Source organism: Aulonocara stuartgranti (genome assembly GCF_965226115.1).
Source record: "Aulonocara stuartgranti genome assembly, chromosome: 1".
NCBI lineage: Eukaryota > Metazoa > Chordata > Actinopteri > Cichliformes > Cichlidae > Aulonocara > Aulonocara stuartgranti.
Window position 1 is genome coordinate 36,148,292 of NC_138939.1, and position 20,503 is coordinate 36,168,794.

Consider the following 20,503-nt stretch of genomic DNA (forward strand, 5'->3'; position numbering starts at 1 on the left):
ACTAGTTTCATTTTGTTGTATTTATCCGCGACACCTTAAAGGCCAGTCCGTGAAAATATTGTCGGGCATAAACCGGTCCATGGCGCAAAAAAGGTTGGGGACCGCTGCTCTTAATTGTTGTGACACGTGTTCGAAATGCAGAGAGGTGCGCTCGATTTGCCACACGGAGCAGCGCGAGAGTAAAGCACGAGGGAGGGGCTAATAATCGGCTCAGTCATTTTTAAAGATCGCTGAAAGCCCAGATCGTAATCGAGATTAAAATTCGATTAATTGAGCAGCCCTACTACGCAGTACGAGTTATTGTAACTGACTGTAAAAACTCAGCACAACGAAAATAAACTACACCTAAACTTGGTTTATATCTGACCCAGATAGACTGCAGGTCATAACTTCATACCTGAAGTTCAGTTAACCTCATGACAGCTCATGACAGAGGTTGAGGTTTGTATGCTGGTAAACATGTGCAACTCTGTAATTTGTCAATTGCAGAGGATGTTTTCTTTATCTCTAACAAAAGGCATTTCTTTAGTTTATATAACCATATCATTGTCCCTTTGAGACTGTGCTGCTTCAGTAAATGTAGATGATCTTATTGAGTCTGAGCATGCCCTTCTGGGCTAGATTAAGAAAACTACTGTTTGGCTTTTATCACACAGGCTTAATAGGCTCTGTAATATCACAAAGCTTGTAAGCTCAGGTTTATACGTGGGGGCAGTCTTTAATTAAGGTGGAATGTGTGAAGAAACACCTCACTGCTCCCTGTTCAAAATGCACACTCAGGTCTGTGTAGCTAGCCAGAGTTTCACTCTTTAGAATTAGAGTAAGGTTGAAAAACCTCAAGACCAAAAATGTTATGCCCTCATCACATCCACGTGTGTCCTTGAGCTGGGACGCTGAACCTTCCGCTGATTACGTGACCTGGCCAAAGACTGTCAGCTAACTACCCAAGCTCTAAATGGCTGCTTCATTATATAGCCTCTCTTCCCCACATTTTTGCCCTCTCTTTCCATTTGCCCTTCTACTGGCCTCCCTTTTGAAAGATTTATGGCTGTCAGATTTTTTTTTTCATTTTAAAGCCAGAGCAAGGATACAAGAACCGTCTGTACCTGCAACCACAACGAAAATTAATCTCCTGGTCTGTCTCTCTCTCTCTCTCTCTCTCTCTCTCTCTCTCTCTTTCTCTGTGTCTCTACCCCTCTCTTTCTTTTTCCCCCTGAAGGTAGTTGGCGGGGATGGGAAATGATGGAGGACAAAGGCCCTCGTGTAGCCGACTACTTTGTGGTGGCTGGTCTGACGGACCCGTCCAAGCCGTTGGACCAGGAGATCCACTTTGATGATGTGTGCCACAAGACGGCCAAGCCTAAGGCACCCATCACAGATGTGGCAGTGGTGATCCGCTCAGTGGGGGAGGAGGTGCCGCCAGGGTTCACATGCATAGAAACAACACCGACAGGCCAATCGGCTGATCTTAACAACGGCGCCCTCATGGCGCCGCAGATCTTATTGTGCTACAGGCGAGGTCGTGACAAGCCACCACTAACCGACTTGGGGTAAGTAACCAAAGGAGGTTGCCTTGTTTGTAATTAAACAAGGCAAAGCACAACATTGTCTTTATTTCCAAAACCTTTTCTATAGCTGGGCTAACACCACTTTGAGTCTGCATTTGGCTGTTTAAGTGAGCTTGCTAACATTGTCAGGGACTACATTTACATGCTGATGCAAAGCAGGTTAAAGCTTGGTGTCCCAAACGTGGATTTGGGCTAGTCTGAGACTAAAGCTTTTCAGTGGAGGTGTTCATTAAAGTATTTCTCTTCTTGTGTAGGCCAAGAATTAACCTGCCTGCAAATGCTTTTGTAAATGCTCAGATGTCAATTTTACTTTGCCATCAAAATGCAAAATCAGAAAGGAATTTATGATGATGATGATGATGAAGATAAAGCTAGGGATGGGAGGATCCAGTCTGGAAGCAATTCATATTACCACTGAAGTATGGAAAAGTGTCACCTTGTCAGGAAAACTGGAATAGGCTGCAAAAACCAAGTGGGACAGATTATATAAATGCATGTAAAATAAAGAGATCCAGTTCATCCTCTGGGAGACATAAATATCTGTACATTAAAAAAAAAGAGAGTTGAATTCTGCCGCAGAAAGAAGGTGAAAAAGACAAATGGGAAAGTGTTTACACTTCTCTTTTGAAATAACAGCACGTGCTTTGTGAACATTAGAATAAATTCATGAAAATGTAAATTGAGTCACTTTTGCTAGGATTTAGGATTTACTCATTAAATTCACCAGCTTGACAGAATTTTCTAAACACCTCGGATGAATGACTGTAATGATGTGCTGACTCCAAGCCTGCCCAAGACATGCAGTGCTGTTGTTTACATATGCAGTACACAATCTCGTTTATTATTCATCTTACTTGTTGGAACCATTCCAGGAAGCAAATTTAGCAAATTTGATTTCAACTCTAAACTCGAGTTGATTCACTCTTTTATGAGAAACTCTGAGTCTGATCATGACCAGGGATAAGTTGGCTATGTATGTTAACTCTCTGTGTGGAAAAAAGGGGAATTGGCCTACAGTACTGTGGCTATGCATAAATGATGAGCAGAGATTATCCCTGGATTAGATTAAAAAAAAGCGATATAAAAGAAACAGTCCATTTTTCATCCATTCCAGTTCTGAATGCATGTCAATGTGAAGCAGTGACATTTATCTTAAAAATCAGCAGGGAAATATAAAATAAGTTAAAATGATTCTATTTTCTTTGCTCCAATCAATTATCATTTACCCAGTTAGATTAAAAAAAAAAAGCTGGAATCCTACTACATTTAGTTTTTCACACCATCTTTTAACTTTTAAATGTCCTTTTGGACTCACAAATCTTGCATGGCAACATTTAATGATTCTATTTATGAGGTGTGTAAATATTTCAGCATTAAATGCTGTTTGAACACATTCGGACTGCCTGCACCCTGAATTCAAAATCTCCCTTTAAACTACATTGTTAGTCCAGTTTAAGAATCTTTAAGTTGTTTCAGCTACACTGCAATAATCCTCACCTGGATATATTCATATAGTCACCACCATATGTTGTAATTGATATTGATCTGAGTGCAGAGGAACTGGCTGACAACCTGACAGTTGCCTTATTGTCTTTACAGTCACAGAGCTTTATAAAAAACAGCTTATAAAAACATTTTTGTCCTTGTTCTTTGAGCACAGAGTGATTAATGTTTAACTGGAAGTCATCCTAGGAAAAAAACAACAACTTAAAACTGCTAATTGATGTATTGCCATATTTGCTTTGGTATCGACTGAATGAATGATGATATGCATTGACGCAGCCAGGCTAAGCATGAGAGGAGTCCTAGTTCAACAACAAAAAATTAAAAACCTGCCAGTGTGCAGTTTAGCTTCATGGAGTCTGTTAACCTGGTAACTGGCCCAGAGTTGAAGCTGGCTCTCGCTGAAACAAAAACTAAATTCCCCTCATTTCACAGTTAACAAACTTTCTGGAGAAGCCCTATTTAAGATCAGTTGCTGTTATCAGGAAACATTGTGGTTGTTCTTCCTGTGACTGGCAGCTTTCTACCAGCTGTGAAAAGCGGCCCAAAAAGCTGAAGTGCTCTCACGTCAGAAAATGCTCTGCTCTGCCCTGGAATCCTCCTTGGTGGCAGTTTTCCGCAGTAGTTGCTTTCAGCCATTGTGATTTTACCAACAGAAAAGTGGAAGCGAAGCACCGTTAGAGGTGTCCTCTTCAGCAGCATCTTTTCAGCTGTGTGAATTCAATACTGTTTGCTGAGCACTCCCATACTAGGGGTGATGATGCTAAGGAGGCTCTCACTGGCCTCTGACACTACACAGTGCAGTGCTTATCAGGCACTGACAAAGAATGTGCTCAGACAATATCAGCAGCTTTTGTGTGCTGAAAGCCCAAAGGGGCTGCACTTCCCAGACACTGGCAACACTAATGGTTACTGAGGGCTTATGTGGGTGAACAGGTGTAGGCACTATTTGCATGCAGTTTTACTCAAACATTATATTTTTTGCTGGCACTGTCTGCAAATGGAAAAAGTGTTGTGTATGTGTGGCAATTTAAGTTTTTCAACGCACACATTTTGACTCATGACAGCAGGAAAGCCACAGGTAGAACTGTTAACTATTATTCATTAATTATGCAATCTCTCTTCAGTAACCATCACATATAATACCACACCTTGGATCGTTCTCTCCTAAATAAATGTAATTGTTAATATTATTGACTACAAGAAGCGGTAATTGTAAACAGTGCTCAAAATGTGTGCCCTGAAAAAGGTCTATAATGAGGATTAAAAAGGGAACATACGGAGCTTCATCGTCCCATCCATTTTCTTCTGCTTATCCAGGGCTGGGTCATGGGGGTAGTTGCCTAAGCAGAGAAGCCCAGACCTCCCTCTCCCCAACCACCTCTTCCAGCTTGTCCAGGGGAATACCAAAGCACTCCCAGGCCAGCTGAGAGATATAATCTCTCCAGTGTGTCCTGGGTCCTCCTCCCAGTGGGACATGCCCACAACACCTCACCCAGGAGGCATCCTTGTTAGAAGCCTGAACAGCTTCCACTGGCTCCTTTTGACGGGGAGGAGTAGCAGCTGTACTCTGAGCCCCTCTTGGATGGACGAACTCCCCACCCTATGTCTAAGAGAGAGGCCTGCCACCCTTTGGGGAAAGCTCATTTCCACCACTTGTATCTACTTCTTTCAGTCACCACCCAAAGCTTGTGACCGTAGGAGAGGGTAGGGACTTAGATTGACTGGCAAATCGAGAGCTTTGTTTTTATGCTCAGTTCTCTCTTCACCATGATGGACCGGTACAGTATCCACTTCACTGCAGCTGCAGTGATCTCCCTATAGTTGGAGCACACCCACCAGTCCCCCTTCTTGAAGATGGGAACCACTGCCCTGGTCTACCAATCCAAAGGTACTGCCCCTGCTCTCCATGAAACATTGTAGAGACGTGTCAACCAAGACAGCCTTACAACATCTACCGTCGCCTGACGGTTTTCCTAGAAGCTCTTCAAGGCAGTCCAAAACTCTTTTTCCATGGTCTCTCCGAGCTCATCCCTCCTTTCTGCTTCAGCCACTGCCTGAGCTGTGTTCCACCTGGCCTGTTGGTATCTATAGGCTGTCTCTGAAGTCCCACAGGCTAACCAAGCTCGATAGGACTCCCTCAGTCTGATGGCTCCCTTCACCTGCAGTATCTAGAATCTGGTTTGCGTTTTATCACCACAACAGGCACTGATCACCTTGCGACTGCTGAGGTACTGAACATGGTCCATTTGGACTCAATGTGCCCAGTCTCCCTTGGAATGCTGTCAAAGCTCTGCCAGAGGTGGGAGTTGAAGATCTTGCGGGCTGGGGCCTCTCTCAGGCGGTCCCAGCGCAGCATCCTAATTATATGTTATGACATGCAGGTCTGTCTAGTATGCTGCCTCACCACCTGATCCAACTCACCACCTGGTGGCAACTCAGCCTCTCTCTTTACCTCAGTGTCCAGAACACACAACTGCAGATTTGATGATACAGTTAGAATGTCCCTACACGCCCCTTCTTAAGGCTGCACCAGACTCTGCCCTATGGCATAAGGTCCGACCATCAGGCGCTCACCCTTGGGCACCCTCCACAGGTCTGGCTCCAGGACAGGGCCCAGGTAACCCTACCCTGGGAATATTTGTTTTATAAATACATATTTTATTGAGCCATTTTTTAAGAGTGTATTACATATATTTGTATTGACTGATGTCAATACAAATATATACACATATGAACAGCACAGAAAGACGTGCAGAGCAAAGTCGGTCACTTTGCTACCACAGCAATCAGCGCAGGAACCAAAAAGAAAGAAACTATAAAAATCTCTCGGTCGACTACTTTACATTCTCTTCTCTTTTCAGCTTTCAGACAGTGCCACAAAATGCCTGTTGAGTTCACTTGAAACAGTAATGGAGGATAAGTGCATAATGGAAATACCAAGAGGAGTGTTTAAAATTACTGCCACTGTTGCGTATCTCTCAGTACTTGTCCGCTAAGTGGTTTGTACAAGGGTCCTCTTGTGCAGTACAGGCTCAATATATGTGTCAGTATACTGTAAGCTGTGTGTATATACATGTGTGAAGACTATCACAACTCTCAAAGTCAGTCAAAGGCAAATTCAGCTGATAAGTACAAGCGAATAGGAGTTAAAATTCTGCTTAAAAAATAAGATTTTCAATTAAAAGCAGAAAAACCAAATACTGATTTGATATCTTTTCATTACCAAATGTGCATTTAAGTCAAAGTGTTCCAGCTGAAAGCTGAGTTCGCACATAAGAAGGAATCAGTAAATAGAGAAGGTTGCATTGGAATAAACACTGGTGCTAAATTTGTGCTGCTTCTAAATACAGTGTCATCTACAGCAAAGTTGGAATGTTTTGTTGTTTTTCTGTTTTTTGGGTTTTTTTCTTGCTTAGCTTCACCACAAGCAGAGACTGTTGTCAGTTTGGGTTTGAATGCAGCCTCAGCTCACTTGGCTACATTAGGATCTTGTGATGTCTGTTTAAGTGAGCTGGCGTGTTACCGTTGCCTGATGTGAAAGCTAACTAGCAACACTGCTGCCAAGCTGACAGTCTTTGACCAGAAGCTGTAATTAATATGTGTTAGAAAGAAACTAACATGCTTCCATACTGATTATCTCCTGTGAGTGATGGAAGAGATTGAGAATCTGTAATGCTTTTTCCCCTCTGTCTCTGTCAGTACGCCCCAGGACAGCTGTGGCTACAATGTAGCTTGCCATCACCAGTGTGTGAATGAATGGGTGGATGACTGAATGTAGTGTAAAGCGCTATACAAATACAGGCCATTTACCATTTAGTCACAGGTAATGTTTATTGCAAATTCTATATTGTCTGTATTAATTGGGCCGTATGCTGTTTCTCAATGAGATCTATAGTGTCGTTTTTGATCTGTTTTAGTATATCATTAGACAATACCAGGGGTGGGTGGGCTGCCTGGACACGAGTTTGTTACAAGTTTGTAAATGCGATAACTTCTGAACGAGGCGAAGTAGGACCGTCAAATCGATACCATAGGCACATTTACTAAAAACCTTAGAGAGGTTGGAATCACAGTGAGTCTTCAACTCAAGATCTAGGTGGGGTAGCACTGGTGGTCATCAGTATTTTCAGTCATTGTCAATCAGTCAATCATTTTCTAATGTGATTTATAATCTTCCTCCTTGCATATACAGTGTAGTTGTACAGTGTTGGACAAACAACTGTGATATGTGGCCCTTTTTTTTGTCTGTTCTTTTAAAGAAATAGATGTTAGTAAACTAATGTCTTATTTGGACTGGAAAAGGATGTCTGCTCAACAAGACTGTGGCTGGCAAGAATTCCATTATTAAATTGGAGCCAGATAGTGTCCAGACTTTTTCCTCCTTTGCAACATGCGTTATTGTGGCCAAAGTAATGGAGGTGGTTCTGAGCTTGAATTTGCCACTTTGAATGCTTATAAATGTCTGTTTTTCATGAATTCCATCAAATGCTGCTTTGGATAAGATAATACAGAGCAGACTAATCAATTTCATTGTGCTAGCCACTGAATTCTGCACTAGCGTAGGACTTGCTCCAGCTGAGTAGCCCAGCAATCAATTGTGCATGGAAATCACACTAATAACTACACCCCGATGTGGCAGTTTATGTGGTTGACCACATTGCTGTGCTTCCTCCTGTAGTGTGCTGTATGAGTGGAAGGAGCGTCTGAAGCAGGGCTGCCACCTTATCCAAACCACACCTTCTGGTCGCCCAGCCAACATCAGTGGTAATTCCTCCCAACGCATCTACATCACCTACCGCCGGGCTCCCGAGAGCCAGCCGCACGCCGCCTTGGCCGTCACAGACGTCTGCATCATCATCCCGAGCAAAGGGGAGACCCCACCACACACTTTCTGCAAGGTGGAGAAGAATCTCAACAGCAGCATGGTAAGGGAGAAACTGGTGAGGAATAGAGGAATACATCACTCAGGGGTGGGTGATATAAACGATATACGATATAAATGATATAAATTTGGCCAACGATAGAGATTTTGACTATATCGCTCTATCGCGATAGCACATGTTGATGATGTCATCAAGCTGCGTCTGTTTTGGTCGAAAGCATCGCAGCGGCTACAACCATTATCATCTGCAAATTATGCCGGGCGACAGTCATAGCAAAGAGATGAAGCACTTTTGAAATATGGGGAAAACCAAAAACTGCGCTTCCTCCACTTCCGTAACATTGATTCATTAATGTTGAATTCTCTCGCAGCTGCTCTATTCCCATGTTGTTGCAGTATATTAATAACTAACCTCGTATTGTGGATGAATAATCTCAGTTGTTCTCCTGACTGAAGTTTGGCCCGTGTATAGCGTCCTGCTATGCGATTGCATTTGTCCCTGACCACCAGAATCCCTCACGTTAACTTTTATCGAGTGGAAAAAAAGTTGGTGTTCATCCTCCGGCTTCACTGTGCTAATGTTATGCTAAAATAGCTGTGTTGCTAGCAATCACGTAGCACAACATTATATACCAGGGGCCCGTTCTTCGTACGTCGCTTACTACATCCAAGATCAAATGACACATCCAAGACCAAATCATCGCGCTAACCATGAGCTCGCTAATCCGGTTCTCCGAACTCACCTGCTGTTGACGATTAGTACAGCTGGATGAAGTAATGTGAGATCACTGGGTGTCGTAAAAGGGGCTACGCATCGATAGTAGAAACATTGATCGGCAACCCTCTGATTGGTCGGCGAAAATGTCGAAGGAGCGCGCTCGGTATTTTTCGGCAGCAGAGCAAGAACTCTTGATTGAGGGATTTCAGGAGTTTCAGAGTTTAATCAGAACGCAAGGGAACACTGCAAAGGCTGCAAAAGCAAGGAGAGAGGGCTGGCAGAAAGTTGCTGACAAATTAAACTCGTAAGTAATTTAATAATAACAATAATAATGGAGTGGATTGATATAGCGCTTTTCAAGGCACCCAAAGCGCTTTACAATGCCACTATTCAATCACTCTCACATTCACACACTGGTGGAGGCAGCTACAGTTGTAGCCACAGCTGCCCTGGGGCAGACTGACAGAAGCCAGGCTGCCATATCACGCCATCGGCCCCTCTGGCCAACACCAGTAGGCGGTAGGGTAAATTTACTGTATTACACTATATTATCCAATATTATATTACATTATATTATGTTATATTATATCCCCTTACACATTAGAGCCACAACAGGACCCACTAGAACATGGGAACAAGTAAAAGTGAAATATAAGAATATTCTACAGAATGGTAATATTTATCACTTATATTGCTTTTCGTCTCTAGGAAAGAGACCCTGAAATAATCTGTTTGTTTGTTCATAACAGCAACCAAGAAAAGGGCAGAGCAAAAAAAAGACAGGTGGTGGTCCTGCACCCCCTCGTCAACAAGTTAGTTAAGTAAATAATACCCTCACGGGAATATCGATATCTCTCAATGAGCACACTGTCGCGCTGAGCTAAAGGATCCTGTCTGTCCCGCAATATACGCTGAATTCTGAAAACTCTCCTTATCAATCTTGCACCTTCCGCAATGGGTTGGTCGCGTATACGGACAGGACATGGCTGCGACAGGCTTCCCAAATCCACCTTCGCTTTTATAGCCGTGGTCTCTCATCTTGATTACACAAAGTAATTTGCAATTACTACTGTGAAATATGAATTACATCTGTAATAATCACATACATGTAATAGAATGTTAATAGTACATTTCCCTTTTTTAGGAAATGACCTGTATGTATCTGTGTGACATCAATAAAAGGATCAAGTGCTGCATTATCTTTAGTTACATTGATAATATTTATTTATGGTGAAACAGTGGTGGAATATCGCTGTTGCTTTCGTATAAATGAAGCGGACATACCTGCGTGGCCGCGATCTAATCCTGTTTACATAAAGTGAACCTGCTCCCGAGCAGGTTTACGCTTACGGCTCTGTTGCTATGGCAGCAAGTCCCGGATGAGCTTCGGGGAACCGAACGATCCAAGATCACGCGAAATCGTCAACAATCTAATCCAGCTAACTTACTTAGCGAGGTACGAAGAACGGGCCCCAGGTAGTCCAACTTTAGTAACCCTACAAACGGCACTGCTGTTTAGTTTTCTGTCTTCATTTATGTTGGAAGTGGTAGCAGAGCTGTACGTTTGAATTAGTTTCAAAAATCTCTCAGTCAGAACATGGTATGAAATGTTTAGGTGTAAACTAGCGAGCTAACTTCCTGTTAAATTTAATAAATTCTGTTTTCATGGATGCATGGATGTAAAACTTAATTGTTACACCCGATAAAGCAGCAACGCTGATGATTTAATTAAAGATGAAATAATTTAGACCGTTTTTAGCCCTTAGCCTTTGACTTTGGGACCTGAATGGACGGAGTTTTGGACCCAGATTACTCTGCGAAGCTCCTCACTATGGCAGCCGTAATGCTCTGACAATCTATCAAGCAGTGCAGCTTATCAAAGTTGTACTAAAACATTTTTTAACAGATTTCTGCATGCAGAAATCTGTTCGAGGTCAGTAAGCACAACCAGAATTCATACATAAGGCACACTGTCGATTTTTGAGAAAATTAAAGGATTTTAAGTGTGCCTTATAGTGTGGAAAATACGTTATACAGAAGAAAAGAATATATTGCGATATATATCGTTACCGCACATGCTTCAAATTATATCGCGATATGAATTTTAGGCCATATCGCCCAGCCCTAACATCACTGATTTCTTTAGTTCTTTAGAGTAAAGAACCCAGTTGGTTAAAGCAACAGGATTATCCAGCGCACTCATTACAGGCCATTTATTTATATATGAAGGAAATCTCCTTGAGATGTAGCATCTTTCATTTTTGTGCTAAAGACACAAATACTAAAGTGTAACAAACATTTTGAACTTTATGTACAAGTTGCACACAAATAAAAATAGCAACACACACTCAAAACCACAGACCTCAGCTATTGAGGAGGAAGATTAGTTTGAAAGACCTAACAGAACGAATGACATCAGCATAAAGAGGGTAAGATACAGAAAGTGTAAACTGGAAGCAAACATAAGTTAAAAGTATAAACCAAATATTTGAATGGGAATGAGCCATTTTAGTCTAAATATGCCAATGCAAATGTTGATGGTAGTGTTGTTGGATTTTTAACAACAGGAAAAGTAGATGATAGGTGCAGGTCGAGAGCAACTGGGTAAACCCAATAATGTCATATTCTTCAAAACAGAATAACTTGTAATTTAAAAAACAAACAAACAGTTCTTAACAACTGAATGTGGATTTTTTTCCCTTTCTGAAGGTACTCTATGACATTTTGAATTCAGCAGATGGTTGCTCGTGCTGTCAGGCCGTCACCTGAAATGCTAAGACATTTAGTCATAAGTCTTGAATCCTCAACTTCACTCTGCTGTCTCATTTTAAGTCTCTTAAAGCTTTGGTGTGAAACTTGTCAGCAATACAAGATGGTTCTGAGCTTTTTTTTTCTTCTCATACTGTCATGTGATAAAAGATTTTAAGTCATTCTTTTCAAGTCAAACTTCTGTGTTTTTTGTTTTTTTTTTCTTTATTGTGCTGACACATGTTGTGGAGTGAAAGCCATCTCATCTGTTTATTGTTTTTTTTTCTAGTTAAATGTGTATTTCAGTATTTTGAAGAGAATTCTCTGCCTTCATGTAAGGTGCTCCAATTGGCTAGTACATCTAATTATGGAGAACCATCAAAATGCCTCATGAAGGTTTTTTCAATGCTGTGTGTGCGTGTGTTTTCTTAATATAGTTTTTTTTTTCATATAGTGAAGCCCCTTGAGCTAGATGTTGTCTGCTTCTGCATTTCAGTTTCTCCACACCCAGTATTTGTGCTCTGTTCACTTTCCTGTCATATTCTTTTTATGTTGTTCTGCTTCTCTCTCTCACCCACCAATGCAACCACACACAGTCTCTCTCTCTCTCTCACACACACACACACACACACACACACACACACACACACACACACACACAGACTAAATTACTGTAAAAGTCGTTGCAGTGTCAGCGAGGTCTACATTTGGCATTTCTTAGAATAGGCAATCCCCTTCAAGGTGCTGTTTGTGGCTGCATGTGTCCTGAAATTTCCTAGTTCATTAATCTATAGACTTTTAGTGCCTGAAGCAGAATGTGATGTCCTGTTAAATATTTTTATTAAACTTTGGAAGCATCCTTAGTTTTAGTTGTCAGAAGCAGAGGTAGGAAGTAATAAAGTACAAAAAGTTTGGTGCTGTACCTTAATAAGTGTAAAATGCACTTCACACACACACAGATCGGTATAGCGAGATGTCACGTTTATTTATGGGTTTGCTTATTGTGACAGTTCACAGTCTGGTCCGCTCAGGTCTCAGCTGTTCCAAAGCTCCCCTCCGCTCCTCTCCCGTCTCACGAAAAAGGGGAAGAAACTGTCATCAGACCAAACGCCACCAGCTGTGTTCTCACCTGCCTCCCCAGCACCGCCCCATTGAGCTCACTGCACCACTCCTCCCCTGCAGCCGAGCCAGGGACCACACCTCCACCACAATAAGATTCTTACATAGAATTTTTAGGTATCTGTATCTACTTGAGCATTTGTTTGTTTTTTTTGACAGTGTTTGTACTTATACTCCCTCACTTTTAAACACAAATATCTCTTCTTACTACTCCTTAGTTTTCAAAAAGCCTTCCTACCTTAGGTTCAAGACATTTTGTGTGTGTGGGTATTATTTCCCATCACTAATCACCAGATCAATTTTTGCCTAAACGGAGGGAATAAAAACCTTAGAAGACAATCCTATTGGTGTATTATGGTGCTTGTCACACAGGTAGAGATGAACCAATTTATGCATCATTTGTTGTACTATACTATATGTTACTATTATATGTAACATTTGTTGAAGGGAAAAATCTGGAAACATACTTTTGGTGCAGATGTCCGCAAGTCGTAGTCACTGTACTTTACCATCCAGCTAATGCTACAGGAGTGAGCACAAAAGAAGTAAAAAAATTTTGAGTGGCAGATACTTTCAAATGCATTTTAACTAAAAGCTCAACAAGTATTAGCAGGTATCCATGTAGGGTGGGTGACATGAACTCATGTAACATCTGCTTATATTTTGTTGAACTCAGTTGGATAAATTCACAAAGACCTAGCAGCATAGTGCAGCTGATCACAACCTGGACATAAAATCTGCTTGTGCTCAAATTATTGTGAGTTACTTCTAAGTGATTCTTTTCCACACACTCCACCACTAAGGGTTAAGGGTTCTCCCACCTGCTTCCCTCATCCCTCACTGTACACCTTATTCTGTTTAGATCTGGAGGCAAAGTCACCCAGAGCTTTTTTTAAATTCCAATTTTCTCTGCTTTTGTACTGCATAAAAGATGTTAAAGCTAAGCACATTCATTAGAATTAGAGTTTAAGTGGAAATACAGTTTGCATTCACATTTACCAATATTTTTTTAAATATTATTATTTTAATATGACATGAAGTTCAGTCCATTTTACATAACAATCGTTGGCAGAAATGTCGTTCAAAGAGCTACTTTTTACTCTTATACTTTGAGTACTAGAGCTGTACTTTCATTACATTATTTACTAGAATTTCAAATCAGTACTTTAACTTTTACCATAGTATTTTAACACAAGTGTTTATACTTCTACTTAAGTTATTTGTCTACTGTGTGTCGGAATCCAGCTTTTTCTCACAGGGACAACTTTTCATGTTTGTGTATATGATGCATCATTGCCTCTCTTCACATGCTAATGGTTTCACAAGAGTCTGGCTTGACTTATATATTCACATTTATTTATTTTATATTTTATATTTATATTTATTTAAAAAGTATAGAAATGTAATATATTTGGTCTTTTAAATTAATTGGAGTATAACTGATACAAAATGCCCAAAAGTACAAAAAATTTGCATTGCACTTTATTTATTTAATTCCTTTAGGATTTACCCAAGAATGACCTTAGTTAAAGAAAAACAATGAATGATGATATTCTTTACTTATGGTACGTAGTACTTAGAGCATGACGGATTTATCGGCAGGCAGATGTTATGTAAATGGACTGGTTCTTATATAGCGCTTTTCTACTCTTCTGAGCACTCAAAGCGCTTTACACAACTTGTGCATTCACCCATTCACACCAGCAGATTTTTGTAGGTGCTTTCTAACTAACATTCACACACACTCATACTCCGATGGATGCATCCGGAGAGCAATTTGGGGTTAGTATATTGCCCAAGGATATTTGACATGCAGACTAGGGGAAGCCAGGAATCGAACCACCAACCTTCCAATCAGTAGATGACCTGCTCTACCACTTATTTTACACACAGTTCTACACTCAGCATTGTTCCAAATGACACTTGTCTGGGAAACCGAGTCAGAGTGAGATATTACTGTCTTTGGTGTTCTCATGATGGTGATGGAGCACAATATCTAACACAGTGACACACAAGTGGAAAATCTCCCGTAAGTGTTGTGATAAAGACCAGTGATGTGATCACTCAGAACTAATTTCCAAACCTCTAAGGCAGAGGTGTGAAATACCCAGCCTGCTGGACAGAACTAGCCCCTGGATGGTTTTGGAGAGTCTGAATATTGCACAGAATGAGGGCCTAATGGATTTTCTTTTAGCTTTATTTTTGCACCAGGAAGTATTGTGTTGCAAGCCATTAGTGTCCTACTAAGCTGTTAATGTAATCAAAGCCAGAGATGTGTCCATTGAGGACTCTATTGATTCAGAGACATTAACCATGTCCTACCATACCACACTGAAGTTAGATTTTTAACCATCTAACTTTGTAGACTGCGTGGAAGTGGAAGAACATAGATGTGCTGAAATTGAACTTAGTTCTTTCGAGGCATAGCGACTTATCTTATATAGGTTATTATAGGTGCAGTGGTTTTATTGGTGTGCCCCCCTGGAGTTCAGATAGCACTGTTTATAGCCCATAAATTAAAGGCACACAAATTAACTAGACCATACAAGCGAAATGCCCCCTACAGAGTAACAGAACACCCAGATCTCCTAAATGTAAGGGTCAACAGTTTATGATGTTCTTTATTCAGATTTTGCTTCGGCTTTCTCTTCCCCACCTCTAATCTGGACAAAAGCTGTTGCAAGCAAAAGTCGTTTTGAAGGTTTCAGCAAAGTAAGACCATTCGCTTTAGGAAATAAATAGAAATCTATGCAAATAAATCTAAAGATTTCTTTAGTTATTACATGTGACTTAATATATGGAGATCTATGACTATGATTTTTTTTGCATGTGTAGATTAAATGGGTCGTTACCAACATCTGGTGAGAAATTCATGTCAGTAGCACCTTTAGAAATATATTTATTTTGAATATTGGTGCCATATTCGATACTTAGTGTATCTGCTGTATCTTCTCCTGACTAAAGCAGTAACTCTCCAAACGTAAAGAGTCTAAAGGGTCAAAACATTGCTGGTGGAGACAATACAGTATGTCTCCTCTGAAAATGTTTAGTATTATCAGTGCACTAATCACAACAGCGTCCTCCCTCAGGAATGCTGCAGCCACGGTTGGCTGCCACTTCTGCCGTTTAGGTCCATTATTTAATCTTGTTTACATTTAATAAACATGATGGGAGCAAGTTTGATTTTATGGCTATCCACATACAGAGAACAGATCCTAGGCTGATACTGTGCTGCACAATAAAAACACTTAAATAGTGCTTGTTGTTAGTTATTTGAAAGAATTGCAGTTCTGAAAAGGATTAAGTGGAATGCGAGCCCAGATGAGATTTTGATGCGTTTTGATCCTGATTGGCCCTAAGATGACCCAGAGGATAACAGTATGACCTGTTTTCTGCTCTTGTTTTCAGTGGGGATCCTCAGTCTACCTGTGTTACAAGAAGTCTGTGGCCAAAACCAACACAATAGCGTACAAAGCAGGTAAGCCTTTTTAATCTGATAACTGTCAGTGCACACAGATCCAAATACTGATGTGAACCTCTAAGAAATCAAATAGTATGTTGTCTGTAGGTAGCTTTCTCTTCTGCCAAATTATTTGCATTGTGGGTGAGAAAAATTTGACTAGTCAGAGTGGATTTTGCAATGCATTTAGAAAGTTACCCACTCTTTTATGAATAATAAATTGTCGAAGTCCTAACTGTTTATTGCATATCGGTTGTTTCTATATTCGCTGTAACTGTGTTGGTGTAGTGATGTTGAGACAAGCGTATTCTGCACTGGCTGCATGAGGGCACTCTGCTACAGTAATGCTTGCAATTCGGCTTGTTTAAACAAGAATTGAAGTGAAGTGATAAGCCTCTGCATGCCAACATTATTCCCTGCTAGGGAGTTAATGGTTAGCATATATTTACATGTAAGGTGGTGATTATGCCACATTAAATACTGTGTGTCTTCCCCATTTCAAAAACACTGACATAAGATTTTCTGATAACACTATTGGCTCAGAGTCGCCGGGTTTGGCTGAGTCTCAGACTTGCTGACGTTTTGTTGTGTTGTGAATATGCAGCAGACTGTGAAGCGATATTATCTAATGCTTTGGATGAGTCAGCTCACAGAAATGATGCTTATTTTCAACACTTCAAGCCAGGAAGGAAATCCACCAAGCAGCAAGCTTCAGGTTTAATCCATATGTGAGCAAAGATAAGTTTGTTCTGCGATGGATGTTTGGTTTTCATGTAGAAATGACATGTGAAGGAGCACTTATAGCTGTGGAGCAGGACATTAGTCAGAGTGTCTAATGTAGTAGGGTATTTAGCACAGGGAACTGCTAAGGCCCTCCTCCTTTTAGTGCGTTTAGTGTTAAAGTTTTGTAATCCAATATATATATATTAGACTAACAGAAAAAATGATTGCCTGTATAATTCAGTGAAACTTTACAGTGTAACCGAGCTTAATAACCATTTTCAAGAAATTATTTGGCTCCTGTGGCACATTTGCTGTTTATTTCAGCATTCTCATCAACCACAGCTAAAGGGCTATATTTTATTTTTTGGAGGAGACTAAAAATGAAGCTAAAGATCATCACCAAGCTGTGGTGAGACTTAGCAAAGTACACCACAAACAAATGGAAGCCATTTGCTTTCAAAGTAAAAGTTTATCTTTAGCACCACAACCATTGTTTCTAAAAATACAACTTTTTACTTTCAGCTTTACCTTCACCAGTTTGTATCGTACTCGTCACAGTTTTCACAACTAAAAAGAATATGACACAGTTTTTCACATCCCACGATACGATATTATCACAATACTTAACGCACGATACGATATTATTGCAATTTTTTAAAATATTTTGCGATATTCAAATTCTGTACATAAAGGTAAACTTTATCAATATTCATTTTATCTAATATCAAAGCCTCGCACTCAGTCTTTCTCTCATTTCAGTCAGTTTTATTGTTGACAAACTGAACGGTTTGTATTACAGTCTAGTCCAACTTAACTGAATGCAACCATCTGGTACAATTATAGCTATTCTGAACTATGCAATTTATGAAAACTATGCAGCCCATTCAGCAACTGAAGAATTTGAAAGTAAATTAAAACAAAATATAATTTAACATTAAATAAAAAAAGTTTTAAACTTAATTAAAATAAAACATGTCTTAAATTAAAATAAGTAAACTGTCATGTTTATTGCTGCCAAAAAACAAGTTAAACACATTTGGACAGTGAAGGAATGTCAGGATTCTTGCTCAGAAAAAGGATCAACATGCTCTGAAGAGTTCCAGTCCACAAAAACTTTTTTTGTAACAAAATATCGATTTCTGCTGTCCCTGTATCGATACATTATTAGCAAACAAAATATCACGATACTACACAGTATTGATTTTTTCCCCCACCCCTACTGTTTAGTAAGTAGCTGGCAAGTGTTTGCAGTGTCATTTACTTGAACTAGCAGAAGTGTCCACATTCCTAATAAGGCATAACTTTAAATCGTAAAGCTCTTTGTGTAACCGCTTAGTTCATATCATCCTTTATCAAGCTGGATGCAGCTCAAGAGTTAAGTAAGTGCCAAAGTAAAATCAGTACTTCATTGTTCTTCATTTGTGTCCACTGACAGTAACTAATTGTCTGAATGTGCGATTATGTAGGACTGTTTGCTTATTACAAAGCCAGGCGTTTCTAGTGACACGTTGCCTCGATAAAGTTGTACATTATCTTTGTGATTATAGTACATTGCACTTGTTTGCTTTTAAGCTTATTAGAAAGGCAATTTTGCATCCACATTAGCTTGTAATTGTTATTCATAGTAGGCTGTTGCCCTCAGCTGCTCTCTAAATTGAGTTCTCAGTTGTTTGTTTGGGGTTTTGTTGTTTCTTTTTTTCCTTCTGTTAGGTTTATTCAGCAGATATCCAGAGGAGGACTATGAGTCATTCCCTCTGCCAGAGTCTGTTCCTCTCTTCTGCCTTCCCATGGGGGCCACAATTGAGTGCTGGCCAGCTAACACCAAATACTCCCTCCCTGTTTTTTCCACCTTTGTCCTCACCGGAGCCTCTGGAGAGAAGGTGAGATAAATGAATGGATATTTGGCCACACTACTTTATTTCTCACTCATCCAGGTGACTTACAAGCTTCTCTGGCAACAGCATTGGATCTGAGAGCCTCCCACTGACTGTTAGACCTCATCAACAGACTTCAACTGCCATCTGTACAGCTGACACGACCACAGAGTCATACACTGTAGTAGGGCACGAGAAAACCACATTGTGCTGCATGCCAGAAGTAAAAATAGGTCAGGCATGTTGCCAAAACCTTATAAACTCATATGTAGTGCTTTGTATTTTAAGGCAGCAACTTTGCATTAAAACACAACAATAAAACAGCCTCCCCACCCCACCCCCCCCACCCCCAAAAAAGAATCTACCAGCTCACTAGAAGAGTAAATGCCTGAACACTACTGTAAGGACAAGGTTGTTCCTTTTGTCTTTTTATGGAGCTATTTCTTTTGCTTCTCAGGGCACAACAATGCAGACTCTGTTTCTGTTAATGAGTCACTCTCTCACACATATGCACATCAAACCAGTAACCCGATATATTTAGTATCCCAGTCATGCATTTTCCCATCATAAATCATATCACACTTTAAAAGAGGCATTATTACCTTCAATTCCAGTTATATAAAGGCTAAAATATAGTGTTGTGCGGTGTAAACATTGTTCACGCGGGTAATATAAACTTACTTTGATCCATCAATACGTACAGTTTGATATGTTGAGGAATTAGTAAAATATCCAAATACTTAGCACACTTCAAAAAGAGGGACAGTTTTAATTTTCCAAGATAGACCTTAGTAATCAAGAAATCAATAGACTTGTGTGATGATCACGGTTAAAGGCCTGGGTTGACTGGAGGGGCTTTTCAGATTTCAAAATGGGCTGCAGCAGTCTTATATTTGAGAGTATTCCCCATAGATAAGGTTACAAGTGCTAAGACATAGAGACAGACAGCCAAGTTACAGTCACCAGTTATCCTAAAACGTGCATGTTTTTGGACTGTGGAGTCCAAAGGAAACTCATTTTTCTCAACAAGCCATCTTTTTATGGTTGCCCAACTTTGCTTTTTTCTATCTTGAATTCTTTATTAAAGAAGAAAGGGTAAATTTATGCAAACAAACCTGGCAGAGGTTCACTGACACATCAGCAGAGGAGCACAATTCCAGTTTCAAACAGGCACATCCTTGGTTTCCAAATCTAAACACAAGCTCTGGCCTGCTGTGCTGATCTCTGGGTTTGGAATGGTGTCCAGTTGTGGTTAGTGTCATATTGACACATATTAGTGAATTATGTGGTAAAACAATCACGATTGAAAACAAATAACATCCAAAGCCTTCCACTGTTTAATCGTTTGCTCTGCTGAACAAGGTCAGTTAGAGGTCAGCAGCAGTTGGCAGTGCCAAACCCTTCTCGGTCTGCTGCTGCTGAGTCAAGTTTCTGTGTGTGTGTGTTTGGAAGGTTGACTCTAACGGGGATATTTGGTGAGGACAGTGTGTTTGCTGCCTTGTCATTTACTAGCCAAGGTCAGAGGAAGACCCAGCTGGACTCTGGCAGTCTGCAGACTCCATTGATAACTGAGCAATCACGCCTAAGTTAAATATTCTATATTTATTGCCATAACCACAGTCTCTGCTACTTTTTTTGTAACTTTATCGTCAGTTAAAAGGTGTCAAATCTCCAGTTTTATTTCTTGTTGGCTTTCTGTTTCTGGATGAAACCGTAAACTTTGTGGTGGAAGAAGGAAAGTCATTCATAGACATTCATAGAATGAAAACACAGTGCTTTTTAATAAAAAGGCTTCATTTTTGACCACAGTGTGTACATAGAAGCAAACACACCCACTCATTGGCAAACAAAGGCCTGAGTTCCTTTCAGAGGAAAATGTGAAAAACGGACCCAAACAGGCAACAC

The 20,503-nt window shown here is 40.3% G+C and overlaps 1 protein-coding gene across 4 annotated transcripts in view; it reads left to right on the plus strand.

The window, feature by feature from the left end:
• The window catches only part of LOC309693536 (C-myc promoter-binding protein-like), an 89,199-nt gene that overhangs the window by 21,562 nt on the left and 47,134 nt on the right, over window positions 1-20,503 (plus strand). For all 4 annotated transcript variants that reach the window (XM_082512854.1, XM_082512856.1, XM_082512855.1 and 1 more), the window contains exons 2-5: window positions 1,220-1,550; window positions 7,753-7,999; window positions 15,950-16,019; window positions 18,435-18,604. In XM_082512854.1, coding sequence (XP_082368980.1) covers window positions 1,240-1,550; window positions 7,753-7,999; window positions 15,950-16,019; window positions 18,435-18,604 — 798 coding nt within the window. In that variant the 5' untranslated portion in view covers window positions 1,220-1,239. The remainder of the gene's footprint in view (window positions 1-1,219; window positions 1,551-7,752; window positions 8,000-15,949; window positions 16,020-18,434; window positions 18,605-20,503) is intronic.